Consider the following 27,055-nt stretch of genomic DNA (forward strand, 5'->3'; position numbering starts at 1 on the left):
AAACAATTGATCTTGTAGGTCGTGTAAATCTTTCAACCTTAGTTATGATACTTATCAATTAATGTTATACATATCATCATAGAAAGAGATTTCAGAAGTTAAAGAATATTAGGGATTATATATAATGGGAAACATAAAGTCATAGAAGTAGTATGGAAAACAGTTAGACAAAGAAATGGGGCCATCTTTTTTCTAATAATAATACATCTGGAATGCAAGATTTGTGTTTTCTCGAGTGAATCTCTGCCTCCAATTCATTGATGATTTATGCATGCATTATGTAATAAATGAATATATAATTGTGCAGGTCAGATCATTTGTTGCTTAGCTAAGCAAACCAATATTTTTAATTCTTTTGCTAAATAACCACAACCAATTAAATGAATTTGGGGTATGAATTCAGCAATGGACTGATTTATATTTATTATTGTATTATAGGTAAACAATCGTGTGAACACAGTAGGAGTTCACTAAAAACTCAAAGCCCTCAAAAAAAAGCTTTGGATGTGTACTTGGAATTCCATTTCCCATTTATTATTATTGCTTATTGTTATTATAGATAATACCAAATTCTCAAACAAGACAATATTGTGTTCTTTCAGTTTCGTTGTTTGTGGGGAGACTTTTTTTCAAATATATTTTTCTTGTTTCTCTATCCATTATTATTATTTATAGCAACGAAGTCTATCATTGTTAACGGTTTCTTATAATTGGGTAGACTAAATAATTATTTAGCGATATCAGCAGCTTTTCTAGGGAATATTTCGTAAAAAGCTTGCAAAATGTTATAAGTATTAATTGGTTTAATATCGATTTTTTGTCGCATTAGACGAGAGATTCAGGGACAGACAGAAACAGTTGAGAAACCAACGAGGAGTGAAAAAAAAAAGCGAAACATCCATTAATCAAATCTAGCCTCATTAGCTTCCCCATACATAATGACATCCTTTAAATTGACTCCTACTTTGAAGGAAACCATAAATGCATCTTCTTTAACCAAGGATCAGAAACAAAAACTATTATCCCATTCACACTTAACTCACGCTGATTTAATAAAATTCTATCAAACATGTCACCCAACGTCTACCCTTTTACAATTGATTCAACAAACTAAATTATATATCCCTCCATACAAAACATACATCCAACCCAAAACTTCAGAATTCATAAAAACAATGGAAAAACTTCGTCTTGAAGCCAAGGAACAAGAATACAGACGATTGATTAATCCTACACCTCAATATTCAACTTTATATGATAAAAAATTGGAAGATTATGATTTGGCACCAACTCCCCAACAAGCACTGAAAGAATTGAAAAATCAATTAACCACAATTATAAATGTTTTTATTAGTGTTGGTAGTGTATCATATGCCATTTGGTATTGGACAGAAACCTCATGGGGTTTACCAGTTAGTTATAGAGCATTATTGAGTGTGTTTTTCGGTCTTTTAGTATTGGTTGCTGAAGTGGTTGTATATATGGGATACATTAATAAAATAGAAGACGCTAGGGATAAAGAAAGGAAAAAGAAGGAAGTGAAGAAAGTTGTTAGAAGTATAAATTTGAAATTGGATTAGTTCGTGGGGGGTGGGGGGAGCTCTTATTTTTATTTTTTGGTTGTAAAAAAAAAAAGTCAGTAAAATTAACAGCAAAGAAGCATTAACTTTCTAAGTCGAAATCTTTACAAGATCTTGAGATTCAATTAGTAATTGTTTGTTGTGGTTTTTGTCAATGTCATCTGGTCCATTTTATCGATCTTATTCATTTAATGCGTTATGGGCGCTTGTTTTCAAATTTCCTTTATTTGCTTATTTTGTTGGATTTGTTGAGGATTTCGTTATTTCAATTATCAAGACAGGTCCAATTCCTAAACATGTTGCTATGATTATGGATGGGAATAGAACTTATGCCAAGAAACATCGATTACCATTGAAAGAAGGCCATTTTGCAGGTGCAAATGCGTTAGTTAAAGTATGTAAAGACTAGCTTCACTTTTTTGCTGTTGTACATATTACTAATCAAGTAAAATGTTTTAGGTTCTTGAAGTCTGTTATAAAGTTGGTATTGAACAAGTGACTATTTATGCATTTTCACTTGAAAATTTCAATAGATCTAAAGAAGAAGTTGATACTTTATTTGCATTATTACGTGATAAACTCAAAGTTATGTCAGAACATGAAGATCTGTATGCTAGATATAATAAAGTTCGTATTAGAATTATTGGTAACCGATCATTTATACCTGAAGATATTTTAAAAGATTTAGAAAATGTCGAAGAAACTACTAAAGATTTTGGATCGAAGAAAACTTTGAATGTTTGTTTCCCCTATACTGCTCGTGATGAAATCACTTATGCAATTAAAACTATTGCTAGTAAAAGAGTTTCAGGAGAACTTCATGATCGTAATAAAATCACTACTAAAACCATTGAAAAGAATTTCTATTTTGGAGATGATGTACCACCATTAGATATATTAATTCGTACTAGTGGTCATACTCGATTAAGTGATTTTTTACTTTGGCAATGTACTACTGAATGTACTATTGAATTTCCTGATGTATTATGGCCAGATTTTGGATTTATTAGTATCATGTCAATTTTATTTAAATGGAGTTATTATAGAACTATTCAAATTGAAGAAGAAGCTATACGTGGGAAAGAACCTCGTGTTCAAGAAGTTATCCCGCCGGTATTGCTAAAAGAATTACCAAATCCTCCACCTGCTACATCAGTTATTTAAAGCGTAGCTTCTACAGTTGTAATATTGTATTTTGCTATAATGTGCAAGTAGTCTTGAATAGATTCTTTTTCATCTTTATATATATTCAAAAAATGAAAATTAGTATATTTATATTTATATTTACAAGTCTTGATCATCCCATCCATTTTACTTTATTGTTGAGATTGAGAAATTTTCAATTTTTGAGTTAATTTTTGAAGTTCCAAATTTTTTTCAAAATCATTTCGTTCTTGATTCAAATAAATATTTTCAGCATCAAAATCTTCTGATCTTAATACAATAGCATTTGGATTTCTTTCAAATTTCCATCGTTTATTAACCAAATTTTCAATTTCTTCATATAATGTTTCTAAATCATGACTTTTACTAATTATATAATCATTTATATCAATACCTAATTTAGATTGTAATGATTTAACAATTTGGAATCTAAATGATAAATCATCCAATTTTATATCTTTATAATTATCTCTACTAACAATAATATCTTTTTGAATTAAATTTTTCAATTCTTGATTAATTATATTTTGTAAAATTGATTTATCAGAATAAAATGATTCATAATCATTTGGTGTTAAAGATTTTTGAAATTTCCAATTTTTCAATTTATGGAAATTGGGCATATTTTGTTCAATAGTAAATGATTGATATTTATCAGAATTTTTAAATGTTAAATGATGAATTTTAATTGAATCTGATTCAGTTAATTCATCTTGTTTAGTGATTATATCTTGTCGTTTTTGTTTGGATTCAATACTGGTTTTATTTTTACCAAAAATATCACCAAACCATGATAAATTTCTTGTTAATGATGTAAATGATCTAGTTTGTATGATTTGTGACCTAAGCATTATAAAAGGGGTGGTTCCTTTAATGTGTATGTGGTTGGATAGATCTTTGTTAATCTTTCAAGTAAAAAAATTTTTTTTTTGTTTTTCACTATTAGGAACAGAACAGAATCCCTCATTAATACAGTTTTGTTTTACACACGACTTTTGTAATACTACAACTAGATCTGATTTTTGCAGTAATAATAGTAATAGGGATCCAACTACACTTATACCGGACCCACCCACAAACTAATATCTATTCATCTCATTCTTCATATAAAGAAATATATAAATCGTAACAATAAAAAGTAAAAAGTAAAAAGTAAAACCTAAAGCCTAAAGCCTAAAGCCTAAAATCAAACAATAAAAAACATATAAGACATTTCTAATCAATTCTTTTTATTTTTTTTTTTTATTATATAATTTTCTTCTTTTTCAAAAATGAAATTGTGAAAAAGATCACTATCACATATAATCCACTACCAATTCCGTATTGTTGTTGAATGTCACCACCAGCACGTGCAGCGATATTAGCTGTACCACCACTATTACCACCAGTAAAACTACTGGCAAATCTTTTTCTTAATCCACCATTAGTACCTTCAGAATTAGTATTTGATTTAGGATTTTCAACACTTGAAGGCATTGAAGTTGTATAAGTCATTGTTGAATACCTCGTTGTTGGGACACTAGATGAACTTGAACTAGCAGTGGTAGTTGGATTGGAATTGGAATTGGAATTGGAATTAGAGTCAGATGTTGTTGTAGTTGATGTCACACTAACTTGACCAATATCACACCAACCTTTAACGGGTATACAATTGAAATATTTACACCATTTGCAATTGTTCCCTCTATTAATATCATTATTGAAAAAATTCTTACAAAGTAATACCAAATAAATAATCATTAAAATAAGGGCGATGATTCTAACTCCACACCAAATGAAAAATCTTGATCTTATTTTATCTTCAATTGAATACATTGGATTCCAATTATTTAAAAATTGTTGCCAAGTACTAGGGTTTTTCGGATAAGTAATGATTCCATCAATAAATACCCAAAATGGATCTTTTAATACCACAATTGATGATAATATCCCCATGGCAAATCCTCCAATATGACTAAAATTATCTAATCCCGGTAATAATCCTAAAACAAGTGATATAACAATTTCTCCAATCATTATACAGATGAAAAGGGCATAATGTTTTGTACCATACATATTAGTATTTTTCTTACCCGTATATATGAAAAGGATTATATTAGTGGCAACTATTCCAAATAAAGCTCCCAGGGCTCCAGTTGAAGCAATCCCTTGAGGAGTAAAATTGGCACCCAATAAAAACCCACCAATACCACTTGAAATATAAATAATGGCATATTTTATAATACCAATATTCCGTTCAATTGATGACCCCATTGTCACTTGTAACAATAAATTGAATATTATATGTAAAAATCCCGCGTGTAAAAAAATAGGAATAAATATACGATACCATTGATCAGGTAAATATGCAGAACCATCACTACTTAATTTTAATTTAGTTAATCCACACAATTCACTTAATGAACATACATAAGTATCTACTGATGTAGAATTGGCACAGGGGAATAATATACTAGTATCATCGGTTATATCTTTAATTTGATGCATACAAGGTACATAACGTGCCCCCATATTAATAAGTAGAAATGTCAGTGGTCCCAACATTGGATTAAAATATGGTTTCGTTTGGAAAGCTGAACCTGTAAGATGAGCCATTTTCGCTAATTCCACTATAAATACAATGATTTGAATAAGAGAAATCACCATGGTAAAATAAGGTAATTTAGTATAATGAAATCTTGGTTTCCTTCGTAATGAACGAATTCGATTTTTTTCATTTCGTTTCATTTTATGTTTTAAATCTGAATGAGAATCATCATCAGATATTTCATCATTTCTAAATGGATCTGAATGAGGTGGTGAAGGAGGTAAATCCACATCATCATAATCACGACTAGCATAACGTGAATCAGAAAATGGATTTTTCGAATGGAGTTTCTCATTATCTGGTATAGGAGGTAATTCCCTAACTGTGGTAGTATTCCCAAGATAATCTTTTTTATTGGTTTCAGGAACGGAATTTTCAAACATTTGTTTGTGTTTATTCAGTTGTTTGGCTGATAAGTTGCCGTATGGGTACTGCTGCTGCTGTTGTTGTTGTTGATGTTGTGGACGATTTTGTGGTTGTAGATGTGATGGTTTGGGAGGTAATGAAGGTAGAGATGTAACTGAATTGGCAAAATCTTGTTTCATATATCTTTTTGTCGATTGTGTTAAAGGTGAACTTTCGTTTAAATTTCTTGTAGGGAAATCGTCGTCTTCATCGGAAATATTGAAAGTATTCTTTTCAACAGGGTATGGAGTATTTAAAGGCATATTGTTGAATCTTTTAGGGGAGTTGATCAATAATTATGAAAATATTGCTGTTGAGGAGAAAGCGGGAAGAAGATGTGACTAGGAAAACAAAACTGGGGAATAAGTTATCAAACGAATGAGGAATGATCCTAAGTGGGTATTATAAAAATAAACTGACACGAACAACAACACCAACAAGAAAAAAAAAAAGTAAAAGGAATGAACAACTAAAGACCAAGTGTTTAAAAGAAGAATAAAAATATGAAATATGAAATATGAAATAAAATAAAATAAAAACCAAGGATGGGCTGTGTTATCAAAAATATAATCAAGTATATAAATATATATAAATATAGAAAAATTCTGTGAATAAAGTGGGATGTTTGATTCCTAAATATAAATTTCTGCTTTTCTGCTTTTTCTTGTTTTAGACTTTTTAAAAGAAGAATTGACAAAGGGGAAAAAAAAAAAAGGTTTTCGTTCTATTCCAACTGTCTGTTGTTGTTGTTGTGTAGCGTGTGAGTTGTCCAGTATTATTTTTTTTTTTTAATTCGTTGACTAAAATTAGCTTAGTAGTGTAGAATGGAAACGTTTTAATGTAAGATGCGTGTGTGTGTGATTGGGGACGTGCACCGCGTAACTATTTGTTTATTTTTGATACATCCCATTCCTACTCCTACTTATTATTATTATTGTTGTTTGCGTTTGCGTTTGCTTTTTTGTGGATTTTCATTGTTGAAAAAAGATCAACAACAACTAGTAATATACTACAGACCTCTTTCTTATCCCTTTCATTGGCTTGTATATTTCTGCTATTGAGGGTTTATTTATTTATGTGTGTTTATCTCCTGAAACTACATTATTATCATGCTATATTTAAATTTTAGATTTTTTTTTTTGGTTTAGTTCAAGAAACACTAAAATTAAATTCTTTATGTGAGCACTGTTTTCCAATTTTATAACAATTTATAATCTATTCATTCTTCTTGATTGTGTTTGTGTACCTTAAAATCGATATATTATTGTCTTTATCGTTTAATTGTCCATAATAAGTGGGGGTAAAGAGGTTTGATAACCAGTATTATTATTGTTGTTGACGTTGTGTTGTACTTTGCTACTTACAAAAGAACCAAAAAAACATTCCCCAAAAGCCTTGTGTATGTATGTTACATCAAAAATCATTACCACTGAGAGTTTTCTCTTTGTTTCGTTTAACACTTTATCGAGGAACAAAAACTTTGGTTCTAGACATTTGGCATTTAACTCTTTTTTTCTTAGATTTACTGTCGGGTTCTTTTTTTCAAATTCAACACCAGTAAAGGTTTTTGTAAAGTACTCATATTACTACTGGAATCGAATAATTCAGGAGAATCTAGAGAAAAAAAAAATCTTGTCAAACAGCAATTTTAAGTGTACCTGCGCTTCTGACGTAATATTACAGCTGTGTGGGTTTATCACGATCTTTGAAGAATGTAAACTTCTGCTCTGGTTTTTCCCTTTTTGGTAGCATATTCTGACGATCAATTTCAAGTTTGATTGTTCATTGTTATTATTGATGTGGTATGCATCTTCACATACATTCAAGCTTCATAAAATAATATTATTATTATGGCCACTATTTGTAGTTATATGTTATTGAATACCGGGAAAGAAAAAGAGGGGATAGAAATGGCATCAAATGCAACAAATCAAATCAAATCAAATCAAATCAAATCAAATCAAATCAAATCAAATTCCCCATATCCTACTATCAATGAAAAATATGAAACATAGAATAAACTTCTGTTTCAAAACATTAATCTTAATAATATTGTAGTAATTGTGTACCTAAAAAAAATTTTCTCATTCAGAGATAGTTTATGCAAGGAGAGAATTGTTTCACAATAAAATTTTATGCAAGTTTCACAATCAATTGACAACTAAAAGAACAAAAGTTACGCTGATCATCAACCAAAAAGTATTTTGTAGACGATGGTTATGATGGTGGTGGTGGTATTGTCGATTATAAATCGTACCTTTTTTTGTGTTTGTCATTTTCAATTTTTTAAATTTTGATTGATTTGACCATATGATATCAAATTCAGAAAAGCTTAAACTCTTTTGGTACCTGATTTTATTGTTCAAATTATCAAAACCATTTTTTAATTATATAATAGAAAAGAACAACCACTATTACTCTTTACTGTCTCTTTTTGCCCTCGATGTTTGCAAGACATAATAAAGAATACCTCATTAACAATAGATGAATAACTTCAAATAAGTACTATTTCGACACTCTTGTTTTGGAATTTCGCTGTTTCATAACTACTATTTTTAATCAGTAATTTGTATGCCTCTGTTAACCTACTTTTGGTTTGCGTGTTATCTACATAGCAACAACAATGTTAAGTCATTGCTTCTTTGTAAAATAGTGGATGGTACCTTAATTCTGCAAGTGACTTTAGACTGTTGGTAAAATCAGAAATGGTAGCACCGTCGCTAACACCGACATAAAGACAAGGAAGTTGTTTACCGTTAGTAAATATAGATCTTGAAACGGGAATTGATGTGCATTCCACTGTTCTTTGAAAAATATCCACTTGATTTGATGGCATTTTCCTTATATATTGTAAACCCAGGCACTACTGGCTTCAAAAAGAGGTTTAAACAAAATTGTTGGTGTGCAAGAGACTGAAATAGAAAAGCTTGTATTCATTTTTCTTTTTTACAACCAATTCTGTACAAATAATTCAGCAAATTCACAAACAATGTTCAACACTGATTTGTATCTAGATGCCATACCCTATTGATCAAGTTCTAGTATCTATTTGGGGAAGGTTTTTTTTTCTTGATCATTGGTAAAACATTGTCCAGTTTTCATGACAAATTGCTTGCAGTTTAGCTCCATTAACATTATTTCTAATTGTTGAAACAGAAACACCGTATTTTTGTTTCAACTGCTGAAACAGCAAATCTGAATTAGATAAATGCTCATCACTGGTCTTTTTGCGTAGCTTCAGGAGTATATTTGTCATTTCAAATCTTTTGCTGACCAGAAGAAAATAGAGAGAATAACAAGGAAAGGTTGTTTGCAACAGGTGTGTGGTTTCAATTCTTTTTTTTGTGTATGTACCCTAGGTACGGAAAGCTATAGTGAAGTCATATATATATTATTGGCAAACACCAATACTAAAGTGAGACAAAATCTATTTAAATAAAGCATCATTGGATAATGGATCAGCTTTCAAAACTTGGTTTCTCTTTTTAATCTTTCTTTCTAAAGCAGCTTGAGATCTAGATTTTGCTTGATCAGCAGCTTGTTGTTTCAATTGAGCTCTAACAAAGTTTGGTGAAACGTATTGTTTATTTTCATATATTTTTGGACCAGAAAATGATCCTTCTAAAACGGTGATTAAAGTCAATACTAATCTTGGACCAATTTCCACTAAATTCAATTGATCAACATCATAATCTTCATCATCTTCAATTTTATCATTTTCTTTAACATCCAAAGTTTCATTGATTTGATAGTTTCGAATCCAAATTTTCCCATCAACTATAGAAAAAGTCATGACATGATCAATAAATGGTTTTGATTTTCTAGCATTTGGTGGAACTCCAAAAGTTTGAAGAAACATTTCTTTTAATAATTTATAATGATCATTTTCTAAAAAACTTTTATCAAAACTTAAAATTGGTCTTGAACCTTTTAAACAATTCCCAGTGAAATTCAATTCATCTAAAGTATGTAAATTTTGAATATGAAATTTTAAAGTTGGTCCATTTGGTGGTTTTGAAATCCATAAATATAAATCTTGATGTTTTCTACATTCAAAAAAGAAAATATTATTACAATTGTATAATTCAGCAACTTCATTTAATTGATGTAAATTTTTTTTAGAATCAAATTTTGGTTCTTTTCTAGCGTGTGGTAATAATGCTAATAAATCTTGAATTAAATGACGATGCCTATAAGTAATACCACGAGATGATATCACCAATAATCTTTGTCTATTAATATGTTTGGTTTTTTCCGATGTTTCCTTAGATGATTTGGATTGTAATGCCTTATAGATAGCTGACATGATTGAAGATGTGGAATGATAAGTATAGGTTGGATGGATGGAACTGGTGGAGGATAAGTAATTGTAGTTTTATTTTTGGTTAATTTTTTTTTTCATCTTCCTCATCTCATCCAATGCTCAGATTTTTTTTCTAGTATGGGAGATAACTATGATTGAGAAATCAGTTGTAGAAAAACAAAGAGAGTATCGTGTGCTACAGAGCATAATAATGGTGTTAGCTACCAAGAAACCTTGAAAAACTATCCAAAATCATTGTGATTCTTATTAGGTTTATTTACAGGTCACTATCTAGTCTATCTATACCTTTGGCGAGGTCAGAGCCTGTTTTTTAAAGAGTACTTTTGCCTAATCCTCAACATCAGATCTTTGAACTGATCAAAATCAAATTTATCTCTCAGATATCATTTGTAGCAATTCTGACACATACTATTGTCTTTCTACTTTCAGGTTGTCTACCTGTCTGCCTTGTACAATGAACATCAAACAATATCCTTTTCAGTTCCAAAAAAAAATATACATATAAATAAAAACTATAATTCTATACGTGTTTATATATCCAAATTTATATTCTTTAAACTCTTCACTTGTTTCTTGTCATCTAGCAAAAATCTCGTTTGGTTTTCTTCCAAGAAGTAACATTTCAGTTAAAGATCATTCAAACTTCCCCTGATTTTTCTTTTATTTCATTATTTGTTCACATTTTCATTACTCAGAAAACTTAATGTTTTTCTTCAGTATGTTTAGCTAACCATTCTTGAATGAATTTTTCTTCTTCTGGAGAGGAGGCTTTAATTGGTGGTGTGGTTGGACTTGGTGGACCCCATGGTTTTGGTAAAACCAATAACACAACTGAACCTAAAGTGGCTAAAGCTAATTGATGTGGTTGGAAAGTTTTCCCGAAAATTTGATAAGCAGCACCCATTGTATATTTTCTTTGTTAAATAAGGAATATTTATCTTCAATGAATCTAGTGGTTGATTGAGAGTCAATGTTGATTTATGTTCTCTCTTTTTTTTTTCAAGTTCAACTCGCTGCTGGTCTCGCCTTACTTTTTTTTTTTCAAACTTTTATGAGATTTCATTGGATAAATTATATACAGGAAAATTACAAAAGTGCTACCAAATGATTATAATAGTTGCAATTCAATTATTAATTTGATATGGGCCAATGTTGATGGGCAAACTTGATTTCAGTTGCCAAAAAAAGCTGAGTATAATCACAAATAGACACCAAAAGTTTCAAAAGCATACCCTCTTTTATTGCTGTAATACTTAATAATGAAAAGTTCAATAAATTTACATTCTCATACAATTGATTTATCTACATTGGAAGAATTAAGAGACCCTAACTTGATAAGTAGATATCCACCATTATTTCAACGGAAACAGAACTTAATTGCCTTGGATAATTCAACCAAATCAATCAAGAGGTCCAAAACTGTTTCAACCCCAATTACAACAAATAATAGAGTCACCAACTTGACACCCATAGTTTCAGCACCTACTTCAAATTATTATCAAGTGCAATCCACACATACTTTAAATAGAAGACCTTGTGTGGAATCAAAAGAATCAATTTCCAACAAGAGACATCGGTTTGTTAAATTTTGGAAAAATATTTCAGCAAAATCCAATAAAATGTCACGACATGAATGTTTAATACAATCAATTAGTAAACCGGTGGATTATTATTGTCAGCAACAGCAACAACATCAGCCAGCTCTTAGTCCTGATACATGTGGTTCCATATTTTTGAATAGTCTATATCCGTCAAAATCAAGAAACACAATTAATATAAAACCAGATGATTGCATGTCATATGAAGATGGAAGAGGTTATGATATGAACAACAGTACTAGCAACGACAATGACGGTGTGGACAATTTGAATTATCATGATAGTGAATTTGATTTATCTCGAAGAAATACATATATATCACAAATGAAATTTCAACAAATGTCTCCACCACAAGAATTATCTGCTGTTAATTCTATTGTTATTCCTCCTGTGGGTGGAAGTAATCAAATTGATAATCCTGAAGAATTTGCCAGTCCAATAATTCATCCAAATATTCATCTTGAACAACAACGACAGCAACATGAAGAAGAGCTATCAAAGAATAAGAATAATAATTTCATTAACAAATACAAACATGACCCAAAATTTAATTCTGGACATACAAGAATACCTCATCATTCAACTATTTCATTTGCAAAATATGATTTAATGAATTTAGATACAAGTGCAATGTCTCCTATTGAAACTCCAGGTGACGATGATGATGAAGAAGAAGAAGAATTGATTACACTCAATCGAGGGGATTTTATATTACCCAATTCATCATTTTTCATTCCTACAACAACAACTTCTATAGTTAACAGTGATACTGATTCTCATGAAAGTTATTATAGTTTTTCTAAATCTCCTGAAACAACAACAACAACAAATAATAATAACAATAATAACTATCATTCCATGTCAACAATTGTTAGAGGGGAACATGTGAGGTGTTGATTGGTTAGAAAACTGAACAAAAACTGGAACATGTTCATAAGGATAATCAGAGTTAATTTGTCATTGGGTTATTTGGTATAGGTTTTAGAATGGTTATAAATTACTGCACGGACACACATACATATATATACAAGAATAAAAGAACAGTAATAAAATATACATATTCTAACGTTTGACCCAAGTTGGAGATTTTCTAGCTTTAACTTTACCTGGTTTCTTTCTTTCAACAATTCTTGTATCACTCTTCATTAATCCAGCCTTAGATAATCTTGGTTTCAACAAGGGGTTAAACACCACTAATGCCTTAGCAATAGCATACATAATAGCTTCACTTTGTCCAGTGTATCCACCACCAGTAACTTGAGCAAATACATTATATTTTCCTTCTTGTTCAACTACTTGAAATGGATAAAGAAGATTTTTTCTAGCATAAATATTTGGGAAAAATTCAATTAATGATTTCCCATTAACTAATACTTCACCTTCACCTTTAACAAGATAAATTTTTGCAATTGACAGTTTTCTTTTGGCTTGAGTTTTAGCTCTACCAAAACAATCTAAAGTTTTTTCACGAGATAATTGAACAATTTTACTCACTGATTTACTAGTATATTCAGATAAGATTTCTGATACTTCCAAAGGCATCAATTCTAAATCAATGGTTCTTAATCTATTCAAAAGAGTGATTAATTCACGATAATGGATTTTTTTAACTCTCGTCCCGGATTGAGTTTTTTCTAAATAATCATCAAATCCAATGAATTTTTGACTTTGAATTTCTCTATCAGGTACTACTCTAACTGGTAATTGTTGATATTTTTTCAAGACAGCACGTAACCTATTCATATTATCTTCATGAACTGGATTACCACCATAATATGTCATTAAAGTAGGCACAGTTCTTACACGATTGATTTCTCCTATGTTTAAATTCTCAGTGACTTGTGAAGATGTGTATGGAGATCTTTGTTGTTGATGTGGTTGTTGGTTACGACGGAATCTAGATTGGAAACGAGGTTTGGTTGTTGGTATTTCATCAGATGTTGTTGTTGTGGTGGTGGTGGTGGTAGTTGTAGTGGTTGATTGAATAGTTTCATTGAGTCTAAAAGTTGATTGATGTAATGATCTTTGAGGTATATTTAACCCTCTAAATCTGGTTATAAGTCGTAAAGCCATTGCAATTAATTCGAGGCAATCACTTCACCGTGGTTTGTTGAGGCTAAGTTACGATCTTGTTAACTTGAGAGTTGATCAAAGGCCAGTTTGAAAATTTTTCCTCTCTCACTAAATGTTTTAAAAAAGTGTTGGTTCATTTTACACGACATTACAAAGTCCTACAATGACTTTATTCACAGCTGAGCATATGCTATATTAATTTCACTTTATTATTTGATCTATATAAAAGATATTTATTTATAATGTATAGCAACTTCATGTGGACCAACTGTCTTGTAATGTGGGTGCCTGTTTCTGTTGGTGTTGTATAACTGATCCAATGGAACACCAATCATATCTGTGTGAGGACAAATTTGTTGTATGGCAGCGGCGGCAGCGACAACCTCCCTCGTGCGAAGAGTTTGATACCAGAAAGAGGGCAACAAAAAAAAAATTCAAATCCAATTCGATGAGATTAAACGATATCTTTTTCATTACTTCACAATCCCAAGTATGACAGTATCAACAGCAATTAATAATAGGAAACGATTATCTAGTGGATTAAGTGTTACTTCAAAAGTATTTGTCCGTTCAAGAAATGGTGGAGCATTAAAAATTGTTCGTGAACATTATTTAAGAAATGATATTCCATGTTATTCCACCATTTGTCAATCATGTCAAGATATAATTAAACCTGATGCTCAAGGTGAATTACCAAAATTTATCTTATCACTGAATCCAACGAAAACTGCTAAAGGTGAACCACACTATTTGGTGTTAGATACCAATATTATCTTACATGCCATTGATTTATTAGAAAATAATCAATGTTTTTATGATGTAATTATCCCACAAACAGTTTTAGAAGAAGTGAAAAATCGTTCATTCCCTATATATCAAAGATTAAGAAATTTGGTTAAATCGGAAGATAAACGTTTTATTGTTTTCCATAATGAATATAATGAACAAACATATATTAATAGAAATAAAAATGAAACTATTAATGATAGAAATGATCGAGCCATTAGAAAAGTAGCACAATGGTATCAAACTCATTTACCATCCAAAATTAAAACTTTTTTCATTTGTAATGATAAAGATAATAGAAATAAAGCCATTAAAGAAGGTATTGATGCAAGATCATTAGTTGAATATATTGAAAGTTTACCAAATGCTGATGATTTAAGTGATTTAATCCCTCAAGATGATTCTACATTTGAAAATGATAAAAATAGTACTACCGCTACAGCTGGTCTGGATGATGAAGAAACTTCATTCCCGGAATATTATTCAAATGCAAGAATAATGGCAGGTATTAAAAATGGTACTTTATATCAAGGTATTTTGAATGTTTCATCTTATAATTATTTACAAGGTGAAGTTCTGGTTCCCGCATTTAAAAAACCTTTATTAATTCAAGGATCGAAAAATTTGAATCGTGCATTCAATTCCGATTCAGTTATTGTTGAATTATTACCAAAAGATAAATGGAAAGAACCATCAACTACCATTATCGAAGAAGGAGCTATTGGTGCCAATGATAATGCCGCAGATGGTGATGATGAAGAAGGTGGCGGTGGTGATGTTATTGAAGGTACCAAGAGTGTGATTTCAGATAAAGAACGTATATTATTAGCTCAAGAAGCTATAAAAGTTATTGGTTCAAAAAATGAGGATAAAAGATTACAACCAACAGCTAAAATTGTTGGAGTAATGAGAAGATCATGGAGATATTATGTTGGACAAATTGCTCCATCATCAGTGAATCTTGATGATAAGACTGGACATGCTTCAAGAAGTTGTTTTGTTATTTTAATGGATCCTAAATTACCTAAAATTAGAATTAGAACTAGGAAAGCTAGAGAATATTTAGGACAACGAATTGTTGTTGTGGTTGATTCTTGGCCAATTAATTCAAGATACCCTAATGGACATTTTGTTAGAGCTTTAGGTGAAATTGAAAGCGCTGAAGCAGAAACTGAAGCATTATTATTGGAACATGATGTTGAATATAGACCATTTCTGAAAAATGTATTGGATTGTTTACCAAAGGAAGGTGATAATTGGGTAGTCCCAGATATCACTAATAATACTGAAGATCCTCAATTACAGAAAAGAGTTGATTTGAGAGATAAATTAGTTTGTTCAATTGATCCACCAAATTGTGTGGATATTGATGATGCCTTACATGCTAAACAATTACCTAATGGGAATTATGAAGTTGGAGTCCATATAGCCGATGTCACTCATTTTGTTAAACCAAACACTCCATTAGATCAAGAAGGTGCCTCTAGAGGAACTTCGGTATATTTGGTTGATAAAAGAATTGATATGTTGCCTCAACTTTTAGGAACAAATTTATGTTCTTTAAAACCATTTGTTGATAGATTCGCTTTTAGTGTTATTTGGGAAGTTGATGAAGATGCCAATATTGTCAATGTCAATTATATGAAATCAATTATTAAATCAAGACAAGCATTTTCTTATGAACAAGCTCAATTACGTATTGATGATCCATCACAACAAGATGATTTAACTAAATCGATGAGAATTTTATTAAAATTATCGAAAAAATTAAAACAAAAAAGATTAGATGCCGGGGCATTGAATTTAGCATCACCTGAAGTTAAAGTACATATGGATAGTGAAACTTCTGATCCACAAGAAGTTGAAATTAAAAAATTATTAGAAACAAATTCTTTAGTAGAAGAATTTATGTTGTTTGCCAATATTTCTGTCGCAAGAAAGATTTATGATGCTTATCCACAAACGGCTATGCTTAGACGTCATGCAGCACCTCCAGCAACTAATTTTGAAACTTTAAACGACATGTTAAATGTTCGTAAAAATGGTATGTCGATTTCATTAGAATCGTCAAAGGCATTGGCAGATTCTTTGGATAGATGTATTGATCCTAATGATAAATATTTCAATACGTTGGTTCGTATTATGTCGACTCGTTGTATGATGGCAGCAGAATACTTCCCTAGTGGATCTTATGGATACCCCGAATTTAGACATTATGGGTTAGCCGTTGATATATATACTCATTTCACTTCCCCCATCAGAAGATATTGTGATGTTGTTGCTCATAGGCAATTGGCCGGTGCTATAGGTTATGAAAATTTAGATTTAAGTCATCGTGATAAATCTAAAATGGAAATGATTGTTAGAAATATCAATAAACGTCATAGAAATGCTCAATTTGCTGGAAGATCAAGTATAGAATATTATGTGGGCCAAGTCATGAGAAATAATGAATCTGAACATGAAGGTTATATTATTAAGATTTTCAATAATGGTATTGTGGTTTTAGTGCCGAAATTTGGTGTTGAAGGATTAATTAAATTAGAAAATATGGGTGATGTCAATTCAGCAAATTATAATGAAGATAAATATGAATTGACATTTACCGATTTTAAAGGTAATGAAAGAACAATTGCTGTTTTCGATAAAGTTAAAGTTGATGTTAAATCAGTGAAAGATGAAATTAGTGGTAAAAGAAAAGCTCAACTTATGTTAAAATAAGTTTCCCAAATGTTGTTTTTCGTAAATGTATATAAATGTATTTTATTATTATACAACATAAGTACTATTTCATTCGTTAAATGTATATGTTCTATTTTGTTTCTTCCGTTTGTGCGTTGAATTATTTAGAAATATATTCAACTAATTGGTTAATATTAATAATTTTGATGCCATGTTTTTTACCAAATTGAATGCAATCATCTAATCTCATCATTAAACCATCTTCATCTCGTACTAATTCACAAATCACCCCAGCAGGTTGTAATCCAGCCAAAGTACTTAATTGAACAGCTGCTTCAGTATGACCTCTTCTTTTTTTCAATAATCCTGGAACGGCTCTTAACGGTAATATATGGCCTGGTTTAATGAAATCTTGTGGTTTTGAATTAGGATTAGCTAAACTTCTGGTGGTTAAAGCTCTATCATGGGCCGAAATACCCGTAGTAGTACCTTCAGCAAAATCACATGTTATAGTATAAGCAGTACCATGTCTATCACTACGATTAGCTAACATTGGTGGTAATTCTAATTGATTTGCTCGTTCTTCACTTAATGGAACACAAACATAACCTGAAGAATAACGAACTAAAAATGCCATTTTTTCTTGAGTGATTAATTCAGCAGCCATAATTAAATCACCTTCATTTTCACGGTCTTCATCGTCCATAACAATTAAAAATTCACCGTTTTTGTAAGCTTCTAAAGCTTCTTCAATAGGAGTAAAGATGTTAGTCATACTGATCATAATATATATATAAAGAAAGGGAGTTGGTTATTTGAAAGGATATATTTCTTTTTTGCTGTGGATGAATTGAAAAAAAAAAAATAGGTTCCGTTGAAAAGTATTTATATAGTGGGAACTGATTTAAAGATAATGTATTAAATAACACAAACTAGGGGAACAAAATTTCTCTAAACAAAGGGTGCGTTTGTATCAAACTTAGATGTTAACAGAGTAGTTGTAGTAACTAATAAAAGATCAGTTATATTTGTATGGCAAAAATTTTCAGAAAATTCAGTTGTTGTTGAAGAAAGAAGAATTTAAATGTGGAGCGAGTTAAAGGATTTTCTCACTATTTCCATCACCAGCTAAAAAATATTAATGGTTATTTCCGGATCTACAATCACCATCACCATCATTCAACATCATCTGCTAAATCATGAGCAATTAACATCATTCAACGTCAGATTTATTTAGTCCCCATTGTTTGTTTTTCATTTTGTGTTCTCTGTTTATTAGTAATCTTCTTCTTCCTTTATTGAATTGGCATAATCATAACCATAATTTGCTCATTGAATTACTAATATTTCAACAGGTAGTTAGTTTTCTGATTCAATTCAACTCTTACCGAAGGGATACTCGATGTGTAAGCTATCATAATTTATTAAGAAGTCCTGTTTTTGCAATCTTAAATTCCTTCTCTCTACTTTCTATAAAATTCTCAATTTTCGATAATTCTTCTTTTAACATGTGTCGATCTCACATGATTATTATTATTAATATTATTAGATCAACATTCAACAGTTCAACAGTCCAACAGCCGCCCCGTTTTTAATTGTTTAAGATATGAATGTGAATTTTAAAAAGGAAGGGCAAACGTGTATTGAGATAAAATCACAGGTATCGGTTTATATCTAATATTTTCGGAGACTCAACCCTATCAAGCTTATCAAATGTATCCAATAGTGACAGAGAATGAAATTATCGGATTACTTCTTGGTGTAGTTTGTTATCTTTGTTTTCTTTTTTAGTTTTAGGTTTTAGTCGTCCCTCCTTTCCCCTTTTCCCTATGCATCTAAATTGGTTATACTATCCTTATAAGCCGCATTCGAATACGTTACTTCTCCTTCATTGGTTGATCTGTTTACTCCCTCGTAGATGTTAAATCTAAATTCTACACTTTTTGCATTCAAAATTCTTTGTTCATAAGTGATGAAATTTCAAGCAATTACTAAAAAAAAATCTAAACGCCTGAACAAAACACCAATAACAATAATCGTTTCAACTTTAGTATCCGGATATTTGTACCAAATTTTTTGTTCTTCGCTCTTTCATTCCATTCGTTGATTTCTAAAATGACTACTAAACTAATTCAAGATCCAACTGGATTCAGTAAATCTTTTGAAACTACATATCCTAATGACACATCATCATCATCATCAACAAATGAATTCTTCTTCCATATAATCAACTACAGTGACAAACAAATTCTCAATATATCCATCAATGGATTAATGGACACTACATTTGAATTACCCGTTTCAACTAAATCGGCTATAACTTATGCTTCAGCATTGGAAATCCCTATAGATCAATTTGATGATGAACATGAACAAGAGGAAATTAGAGAACGAGAAGTGATACCTGAACCTATTTTATTGATTGGAGATCATTCTAATATGAAATTACTGATTGTTGCCACTCAAATTAGTAAATTAATTAGTAACAATTGTCCTAAACCTACAATACTATCAATAGGTTCTAAATGGTTTGGTAAAGGAGATGAAGTTGATGATAATGATTTTGAAAAATTAATGTTTATTCTAGCAAATGTAAAAACATTGATACAATAAGGTTGCAAAGCATAGAGGGGTCTTGTTATATCAAGAACGGTGACTTGACATTCACAATTAACTCACATTCTAATTAATATCTATAGATTATCTACTATATAAATATGTATCTCCATTGTATTCAATCCTGATTTACTTTTTGGCTTTCTTTTCTCTTTGTTTGGCAGGAACTTTTCTTTCCTTATTACCAAACACCAATTTATGTGGTTTCATGAATTTTTCAACAACTTGGTCGTCAACTTTACTTCTTCTTTCTTGATAAGCAGATACAAATTCTTGTAAAACTGTAATACATTCTTTTTTCATTTCTCCTGATAATATTTCTCCCTTTCTATAACCTTGTTCTAATTGTGCCAATTTTTCATCATCATAACTGAAAAATGATAAATATTGGAATGCAACATCTACTTCTGGGTTACCTCCTAATTCTCGATGTTCTTCAGCAGTGGCTCTACCACCGGAAAATGCATATTTATTAATTTTTTTCTGAATTTGTTTTGCTGTATCACCCATGAAAATCGAAGTTGTAGTATCAGAAGCTGACATTTTTGTCGATGCCCCTTGTAAAGCTGGGAAAAATTTAGCATGAATTAATGATGGTTTGGTAAATCTTAATTTATCAGCAACATCTCTACAAACTCTAAAATAAGGATCTTGATCTATGGCACAAGGAATTAAACAAGGGGTCTTTGGTGGTAATCCTAATACATCGGGGAATGATGATGGGAATGCAGTTGCTATTTGAATACTTGCAAAATGTATTTTCCCAATACAATCAGAATCAGTGAATCCAAATACTGCTTTAGCTGTAGAAGTAGTGATTTGACGTGATGTTCTAACGACGTTTTCATAAAATGCTCCACCCATATATTGTAAATCTGAAAAGATAAATGTATTTTCCGGATTGAATCCAACGGCAATTATATCTTTAGCATTTTCTGCGGCAAAACCTTTAACATCATCAATAGTTAATTGATGTTTAAATAAAAATTTCTCATCATCAGTTAATTCAATAACTAATGGGACGTCAAATACTTCTTGTAACCATTTTGTAAATATGAATGGCACCATATGACCCAAATGCATTGAATCAGATGATGGACCTCTTCCAGTATATAAAAAGAATGGTTCTCCGTGTTCATATAAATCTAAAATACGATCTAAATCTCTTTGTGAAAAAAATACTCCTCTTTTCAAAAATGGATGAGGCTCTTCACCAGTAACTTGTTTAAATCTTTCTAATGTTTCCTCAGTGATATGTTTGGTACCGAATTGACTAATTAATTTATCATAATCAATCCCCATTGATTTCCCGTCTACAACGGCACCTTCTACTTCCCATGGAGTGATTTTTTGTTCTGACTCCTCAGTAACTTTGAGCTGTGATACTTTTTCTTCAACTGACATTAATGAAATGTGGAGTGATTTATATTCTAGTCCTTGTTAGTCAAGTGATGATTTCAGTACTTAGATATTGACTAATTATCTTTTTATTTTTCAAAGATGTTTTTTTTTTTCCTCACACATTTCGTGATAATGAAAAAGATATGTCTCACTCATTCTTGGGCTTCAGTGTTTGAAAATTTTTCCAATTTAATATTGGACAGCCTTTGTCAAACTACATAACACCAGTAGAGTAATGTGAGATATAAAACACATTTAATGTACTAATTTGGCGCTTAAAACATTTTTATCATTTATGCTTCTTCAGCAGTAACTTACAAATGAAAAATTTCAAAAATATTAATAATGCACGAATAAAGTGGTAAGTAAATTAGACCCCCATTAAATTATACTATACAGATATACTCTTTTTTGTATTTTCTTCTACTTTGTCTCTCTGATTCAACCTATATTACAAACATTCAAATAAAGGTGGTTCCTTTCTTAAAAGTGTAATTTTTGGAAGAACCATTTGTTCTTACCAGCTTGATGTTTTTCTTCAAAAGCCTTCTTGACAACTTTTTTAGCTTCTTCTCTTTGAGATGGTTCTTCTAAAGCTTCAGAAGTGACAGCAGATTTGAATGATTCAACATCTAATGAGTATCTAGTTGGCATTAAATGGTTGTAGTTTACTAATTTAACAAATGGCTTGACTTTAGTTCTTTTAGTAACTTTTTTAGCATCCATCTTCTTGGTAACCTTCAATGGAGCTCTTTCGATACCAGCAACAATGGCATGTGGGAATGGGTGAGATTTGGTACCTTCATCATGTGGTTTCACAATGACTACTTTTTTACCAGCGTAACGACCTCTTACAACAATAGCTAAAAAATTTAGTTAGTATAATGCTTTTTTTAAATGTAATTTGTAGATTCATGATTGTTACTGCCATATGATGGAAATGAATAAATAAAAATGTTGTGGGATTCGTTGATGTCTTGTGGCGGCTCCATAGTGATTGATCAATCACTTGCTTTTTTCTTAACTCCAAAAGAATCTCCCAAATTCCAATAAATTTATTACGATGGTAATCATTTAAATCTTCAATGGCATATTCTAGTTTAATTAACAGTATTTGTATCTTCTTTTCAATTGTTCATTATTTCTCTTTGCTTCTCTCTTTTATATAAAATATTTCAATCCTTCAAAATTCTCTCCCATATCATATATATCTATCCCATTCATAGTTGGCCAATAAATCTATCATTGTCTACCCATATAGGTACTCATTTTTACATACCAACTTTACCAGATTTGATGAACTTAGCCATTTTTAGTTTCTTGATATCTTAAAATGTTAATACAATAAAAGGTTGGTTGTCTCTTTTTTTTTTTTCAAAAAAATTTTTTGTCTTTCTTCTTGCGCACAGAGTTTGTGTGTATCTCTCTCCCTCACAGTTTCCTCTCAGTAGGGGTGAAATTTTCGCTCTGCCCAATAGCCACACACAACACAATACAATTTTGTTAGTATTAATTTTTTCGCACTCTCCTTAACTTAGTGTGAAAAATTACAGTGCGCGCACACTATACATTATATTATTTACTTATGAGATGACCAATTAATGTATGCGACTGCATATACTATTAGGGCTATAGCCCTAACACGTGATGCGCCATACTAATCAGAATTTGATATTTTCAGTATCGTTTAGAAATATTCCAAGATGAATATTCTCGTATACAAGATTTACTTACAGCACGTTAAAGCTTTGTTAATATGGTTCTTTATCATTTCTTTTATTTATTTGCTTTATTATATTGTAATAACTATAAACGTGTATATATATATATATAATTTATATGAAAAACTTCTTTATAATTTCATTTTTTCCTAGTACTTCTAGCTAAAAATTTAGAATTTAATGCAGTTACCCCAGATCCACTTTTATTACCATTACTATTACTGTTACTGTTGCCGTTGTTACCATTATGACTATGACTGTGATTATAAGTATGGGCAGCTTTTCTCATTTTATTTGGATCAATTTTGCTTCCATCTTCTTTTGTAAAACTTGATCGTCTATTATTTGAATATCCTTTCGGGGAAACTTGAGAAACTGCCAATTGAGCAGCATGTAAAGTTCCATTTTCAGTTGATCTTCTAGGTAATCCAGTATGAGAATTTAATTCTTGAGGTGGACTCACTGGAGGTGGTGGTTTCCTCTTTGGAGTACCTGATTGTAATTTCATTTTAAACATATTTGTGGCAGCTGTACGCGGTGAATGTGATGATGGACTTGATGTTTCAAATGACTTCCTAACTGTTGGAGAAGAATGCTGCTGTGATTTTTTATGATTATTAGTTTTTGCAACTGAAGAATCAAATGCTGGAGCATCTAAAAGTTTTGGTGATGAACGTGTAGTATTATAAGTAGATGATGACTGTTTTTWATCACAACTGGTTCTTTCAATGATACTTGACTTTCATATGCAGCTAATTTACCTCTTTCCAATTTCATTATATTTAGATTTAGCTAATGCTTCAGTCCATTGATTCACTTCAAATTTTTCTACTTCAAAAATTAATGAATTATCAATTGAACTAATGACAAATACTCCGACTGATGGTACTAATTTAGAAAATTTAGTTTGTGATATAACTAATTCTTGGAAATGAATAAATGGATATTTCAATTTGATTTCAGCAATTAAAAGATAATTGGATTCTATATCATTTCTAATGAAAAGTAATGCTCGACCATGAGTTGTAACAACCAATGTACAAGTTTGTGGTTTTTCCGTTAAACTAGGACCATTTGATTCTTCACTATCATTTTTTTCTAAATGACTAAACCCCAATTTTTTGAAAATTGCCTTCTTACTAATTCTACTTCCAGAAGTAGATGCAGATCTTTCAATATCCATACTTTTCTTACTATCAGAAGTTGGACTTCTCTTCATATTATATTGTGGTTCAATAATGGCAAGTGATTCATCAGCATTTTCCACTTTTTTCAATTCGCTGGTGTTATTGTTTACTTCATTTACAATTTGTGTAAGTAAACTAGTATTGGATCTACTTCTTTGTTCTTTATTTATATCCAAAGGTGATATATGTAAAGATGCTTTATTCTTCTTTTCAAATGGTTCTGTTGGTTCTTTATGAGCAATAACTGGACCAATACGAAGTATTCTTTCATCTGGATGGGTTAAATATGGTTCCCATGCTGCTTCCAATGTAGTTGCTGGCTTCACTTCCATTACTTTCGGTTTCACTTTTTCTTGTTGTTGATGGATATTCAGTGGGACCTTGGTTAATGTTTTTCTATCCTTTGATGGTGTGGTTTTCACATAAGATCCTACTGACGGTCTAGTACTAATCTGTGGACGTAAAATATTTGTTCCCGGAATATAATCCTGTTGTGAATATGAAAGTTTGCGAGTTTCATTGGAGTTGCTGCTACGCTTAGATGAATCCTCGGATGTACTGGAATTTTGGTTTGTAGCTGGTTTGTTTAAAACATATGCAGCTACACTAGCGGCACTAACTTTTTCTGTGGACTTGTTATTAATAGTAGCTGGGCTCGGCTCTTTCTCAGGAGTCGGTGATGACCCTTTATGTCCGTTACTACTACTACCACCAACAGCAGTGGCGACATTGTTGGTATTTGAATTTGAGTTTGTGGATTTCTTCACATTCTTCTTAATGACTGTGGTTATAGGTGCCTTATTCAATTCCGGTACTTTCATCATGGATTTTGCTGTCATTTTATAAGGTCCTATTTCAGGAGGATCAGACAACCAAATCAGATCAAAATCTTTAAAGTCGACCGATTGGAAAAAGTAATGTTTTTGTATTTCTGGAATGGTGGCACGTCGTGAAGGTTGCAACACAAGAATCTTCTTTATTAAATCTCTAATAATTGTAGGGAATCCTGCACTAAACGCAAATTGCAATTTCGTAATTTTTTGAAACGTTAAATATTCATTAGTTGCCTTAAATGGTGGTTTCCCAGCAATCATTTGATATATGATGCAACCAAAAGCCCAAACATCTCCAGGTTTACCACAATACTTATTTTCTAATAATTCAGGGGATACATATTCAGCGGTTCCAACAAATGATTTTGCTCTTACATCCACTGGGTATTCTTCACTTTCATCATTCTTTTTCTCTAATAATCTTGCAGTACCAAAATCTGTAATTTGAATTCTCATTTTGTCATCTAATAATATATTCTCTGGTTTTAGGTCTCGATGTATAACACCATTATCATGCATATATTTAATAGCATCTAATATTTGTGCACCAAAATGTCTAGTACATTCCTCATTTAAAGTATTGTATCTCTTGATCAATGTCAATAATTCACCATTTGAAGCATAATCCAAAACAAAATAAAGCGAATCTTTATCCTGGAAGGTGAAATATAATGAAATAACCCCTAATCTATTACTTAATCGATTCAATGCATGTTTTTCTATATTGACATACTTGACTTTCTTTTCTTTTATAATATGTCGCTTATCAAGTACTTTTACAGCATATTGTTTACCAGTAATCTTATCAGTGGCTAAAATCACCGTGGAATATGAACCTTCACCCAATTCTTTACCAAATTTGAAATCAGTAACATTTCGCCGAATAGTTTTCATTTCTCCATCCATAGTCTTGATAGTTTTAACTGCAGCACCCTTTTTTTCCCAATTCTCCTCGTTTTGTTTCAATGTTTCGGATTTTGGTATTTCGTCTGTATCATCATTATTTTCTTCCTCTTCTGTATTGTCCACAGTATTATTACTGTCGTCAAACCTTTCTACCGACTCATTGGGTGGTGTTTGATCCACTAAATGATTGAATTCGGAACTGACATTAGGGGTGTCTAACAATACATTGAGGGATGAGTTTGTTACTGCACGAGGATGATGCGGTCTGAAATCAAATGAATGTGAAGATAACGGAGTTCCTGGTGCACTTTTGGCGATGCTTTCACCGGTTTCATTGGTGGTATTACCTAAGGAAGATAATCGTGAAGAAACGTGCATCACCGGTAGTTGTGGTTCCATACCATGAATTGCTGGAGGTTTATCAATAAACTTATTTATAGCTTGATTATTTTCAGAATCCAATGTATCTACACTGTTGTTATTGGTACCCTGTGCTAAAGTATAGTTGTTATAAATATCATCGAGATCATCATGTAAGTCTTGAAGACTACTTGAACTTAATTTAGTCGAATCATTTTCTTCATTGCTGTTTTGGCTAATTGGACTGTCTTTGGATTTGTCACTTGAATTGCGTTTGCTATAGTGTTGGTGCAAAGAATATCTAAATTTATGCATTCTTATAAGCTAATTTTTAACTGTTGATGTTTCTTTGAGTGTCTCAAGTATTGACTCATTAGCAATAATTGAAGAAATTGAATGGGATTTCCAAAGTACAAGTTTTAGGAAGCAAGTAAAAAAAAAGAAATATATTAATAGTCAAACAAAATCACACTAAAAAAATAAAACAATTCGAATTAAAGTGTTGGTATTACCTGTCAACTATTGGGTGTCTTTCTGTCGTTTGTCTGATTGGGATAATAAATTTTAATGAGGACTTTGGAATTGTTATAAGCCAAATAAATGAAACGGATAAAGGAAAAAGAAAAAAAAAAAAGTAGATTAGTAGAAATTGTTGATAATCAATAGTTTCAAGATTGAAGGTTGGCTTGCTCTTTGTTCGACAAAAAAAGAAAGAAAGGGGGGCGGAAGAAGAGGGCGTGGTGGTGAATATCTTGTTGCTGGGTGCGTAATTCAACAATTTTTGGGTTTTTTTTTGCACTTGCTTGTCTCTCTTTCTCGTTAGTATATACAA

The 27,055-nt window shown here is 31.1% G+C and overlaps 15 protein-coding genes across 15 annotated transcripts; 5 read left to right on the forward strand and 10 right to left on the reverse strand. All coding sequences in view use genetic code 12, as the record gives it.

The window, feature by feature from the left end:
- Positions 1-938: 938 nt before the first annotated feature.
- VPH2 (Vph2p) lies at positions 939-1,580 on the forward strand (the record flags this gene model as incomplete). Its single annotated transcript, XM_711213.2, has 1 exon — positions 939-1,580. The coding sequence occupies one exon, from the start codon at positions 939-941 to the stop codon at positions 1,578-1,580; it is 642 nt and encodes a 213-aa protein (XP_716306.2).
- Positions 1,581-1,734: 154 nt separating this feature from the next.
- Positions 1,735-2,744, forward strand: SRT1 (ditrans,polycis-polyprenyl diphosphate synthase; the record flags this gene model as incomplete). Its single annotated transcript, XM_019475163.1, has 2 exons — positions 1,735-1,974; positions 2,040-2,744. 2 exons carry the CDS (start codon positions 1,735-1,737, stop codon positions 2,742-2,744), a joined length of 945 nt encoding a protein of 314 aa, XP_019330708.1.
- A 152-nt stretch (positions 2,745-2,896) lies between these two features.
- CAALFM_C112280CA (mitochondrial 54S ribosomal protein YmL13) lies at positions 2,897-3,595 on the reverse strand (the record flags this gene model as incomplete). Its single annotated transcript, XM_711211.2, has 1 exon — positions 2,897-3,595. The coding sequence occupies one exon, from the start codon at positions 3,593-3,595 to the stop codon at positions 2,897-2,899; it is 699 nt and encodes a 232-aa protein (XP_716304.1).
- A 394-nt stretch (positions 3,596-3,989) lies between these two features.
- Positions 3,990-5,999, reverse strand: RBD1 (Rbd1p; the record flags this gene model as incomplete). The annotated part of the gene is made up of 1 exon (XM_711210.2): positions 3,990-5,999. The coding sequence occupies one exon, from the start codon at positions 5,997-5,999 to the stop codon at positions 3,990-3,992; it is 2,010 nt and encodes a 669-aa protein (XP_716303.2).
- A 3,164-nt stretch (positions 6,000-9,163) lies between these two features.
- Positions 9,164-10,042, reverse strand: CSI2 (Csi2p; the record flags this gene model as incomplete). The annotated part of the gene is made up of 1 exon (XM_711208.1): positions 9,164-10,042. One exon carries the CDS (start codon positions 10,040-10,042, stop codon positions 9,164-9,166), a length of 879 nt encoding a protein of 292 aa, XP_716301.1.
- A 718-nt stretch (positions 10,043-10,760) lies between these two features.
- On the reverse strand, positions 10,761-10,964 carry ATP19 (F1F0 ATP synthase subunit k; the record flags this gene model as incomplete). The annotated part of the gene is made up of 1 exon (XM_019475164.1): positions 10,761-10,964. The coding sequence occupies one exon, from the start codon at positions 10,962-10,964 to the stop codon at positions 10,761-10,763; it is 204 nt and encodes a 67-aa protein (XP_019330709.1).
- Positions 10,965-11,319: 355 nt separating this feature from the next.
- CAALFM_C112330WA (uncharacterized protein) lies at positions 11,320-12,555 on the forward strand (the record flags this gene model as incomplete). The annotated part of the gene is made up of 1 exon (XM_711207.1): positions 11,320-12,555. One exon carries the CDS (start codon positions 11,320-11,322, stop codon positions 12,553-12,555), a length of 1,236 nt encoding a protein of 411 aa, XP_716300.1.
- Positions 12,556-12,720: 165 nt separating this feature from the next.
- Positions 12,721-13,731, reverse strand: MRPS9 (mitochondrial 37S ribosomal protein uS9m; the record flags this gene model as incomplete). Its single annotated transcript, XM_711206.1, has 1 exon — positions 12,721-13,731. The coding sequence occupies one exon, from the start codon at positions 13,729-13,731 to the stop codon at positions 12,721-12,723; it is 1,011 nt and encodes a 336-aa protein (XP_716299.1).
- Positions 13,732-14,223: 492 nt separating this feature from the next.
- Positions 14,224-17,238, forward strand: CAALFM_C112350WA (exosome catalytic subunit; the record flags this gene model as incomplete). Its single annotated transcript, XM_711205.2, has 1 exon — positions 14,224-17,238. The coding sequence occupies one exon, from the start codon at positions 14,224-14,226 to the stop codon at positions 17,236-17,238; it is 3,015 nt and encodes a 1,004-aa protein (XP_716298.1).
- A 121-nt stretch (positions 17,239-17,359) lies between these two features.
- Positions 17,360-17,983, reverse strand: RIB3 (3,4-dihydroxy-2-butanone-4-phosphate synthase; the record flags this gene model as incomplete). The annotated part of the gene is made up of 1 exon (XM_711204.2): positions 17,360-17,983. One exon carries the CDS (start codon positions 17,981-17,983, stop codon positions 17,360-17,362), a length of 624 nt encoding a protein of 207 aa, XP_716297.2.
- Positions 17,984-19,314: 1,331 nt separating this feature from the next.
- CAALFM_C112370WA (uncharacterized protein) lies at positions 19,315-19,812 on the forward strand (the record flags this gene model as incomplete). The annotated part of the gene is made up of 1 exon (XM_711203.1): positions 19,315-19,812. The coding sequence occupies one exon, from the start codon at positions 19,315-19,317 to the stop codon at positions 19,810-19,812; it is 498 nt and encodes a 165-aa protein (XP_716296.1).
- Positions 19,813-19,944: 132 nt separating this feature from the next.
- WRS1 (tryptophan--tRNA ligase) lies at positions 19,945-21,219 on the reverse strand (the record flags this gene model as incomplete). The annotated part of the gene is made up of 1 exon (XM_711202.2): positions 19,945-21,219. One exon carries the CDS (start codon positions 21,217-21,219, stop codon positions 19,945-19,947), a length of 1,275 nt encoding a protein of 424 aa, XP_716295.1.
- Positions 21,220-21,699: 480 nt separating this feature from the next.
- On the reverse strand, positions 21,700-22,526 carry RPL27A (60S ribosomal protein eL27; the record flags this gene model as incomplete). The annotated part of the gene is made up of 2 exons (XM_019475165.1): positions 21,700-22,079; positions 22,496-22,526. The coding sequence occupies 2 exons, from the start codon at positions 22,524-22,526 to the stop codon at positions 21,700-21,702; spliced, it is 411 nt and encodes a 136-aa protein (XP_019330710.1).
- Positions 22,527-23,076: 550 nt separating this feature from the next.
- On the reverse strand, positions 23,077-23,454 carry CAALFM_C112400CA (uncharacterized protein; the record flags this gene model as incomplete). Its single annotated transcript, XM_711201.1, has 1 exon — positions 23,077-23,454. The coding sequence occupies one exon, from the start codon at positions 23,452-23,454 to the stop codon at positions 23,077-23,079; it is 378 nt and encodes a 125-aa protein (XP_716294.1).
- Positions 23,455-23,694: 240 nt separating this feature from the next.
- On the reverse strand, positions 23,695-26,538 carry PKH2 (serine/threonine protein kinase; the record flags this gene model as incomplete). The annotated part of the gene is made up of 1 exon (XM_711200.2): positions 23,695-26,538. The coding sequence occupies one exon, from the start codon at positions 26,536-26,538 to the stop codon at positions 23,695-23,697; it is 2,844 nt and encodes a 947-aa protein (XP_716293.2).
- Between the last annotated feature and the right edge of the window lie 517 nt (positions 26,539-27,055).

The sequence above is a fragment of the Candida albicans genome, chromosome 1 (genome assembly GCF_000182965.3).
Source record: "Candida albicans SC5314 chromosome 1, complete sequence".
In the NCBI taxonomy this organism is placed as follows: Eukaryota; Fungi; Ascomycota; class Pichiomycetes; order Serinales; family Debaryomycetaceae; genus Candida; species Candida albicans.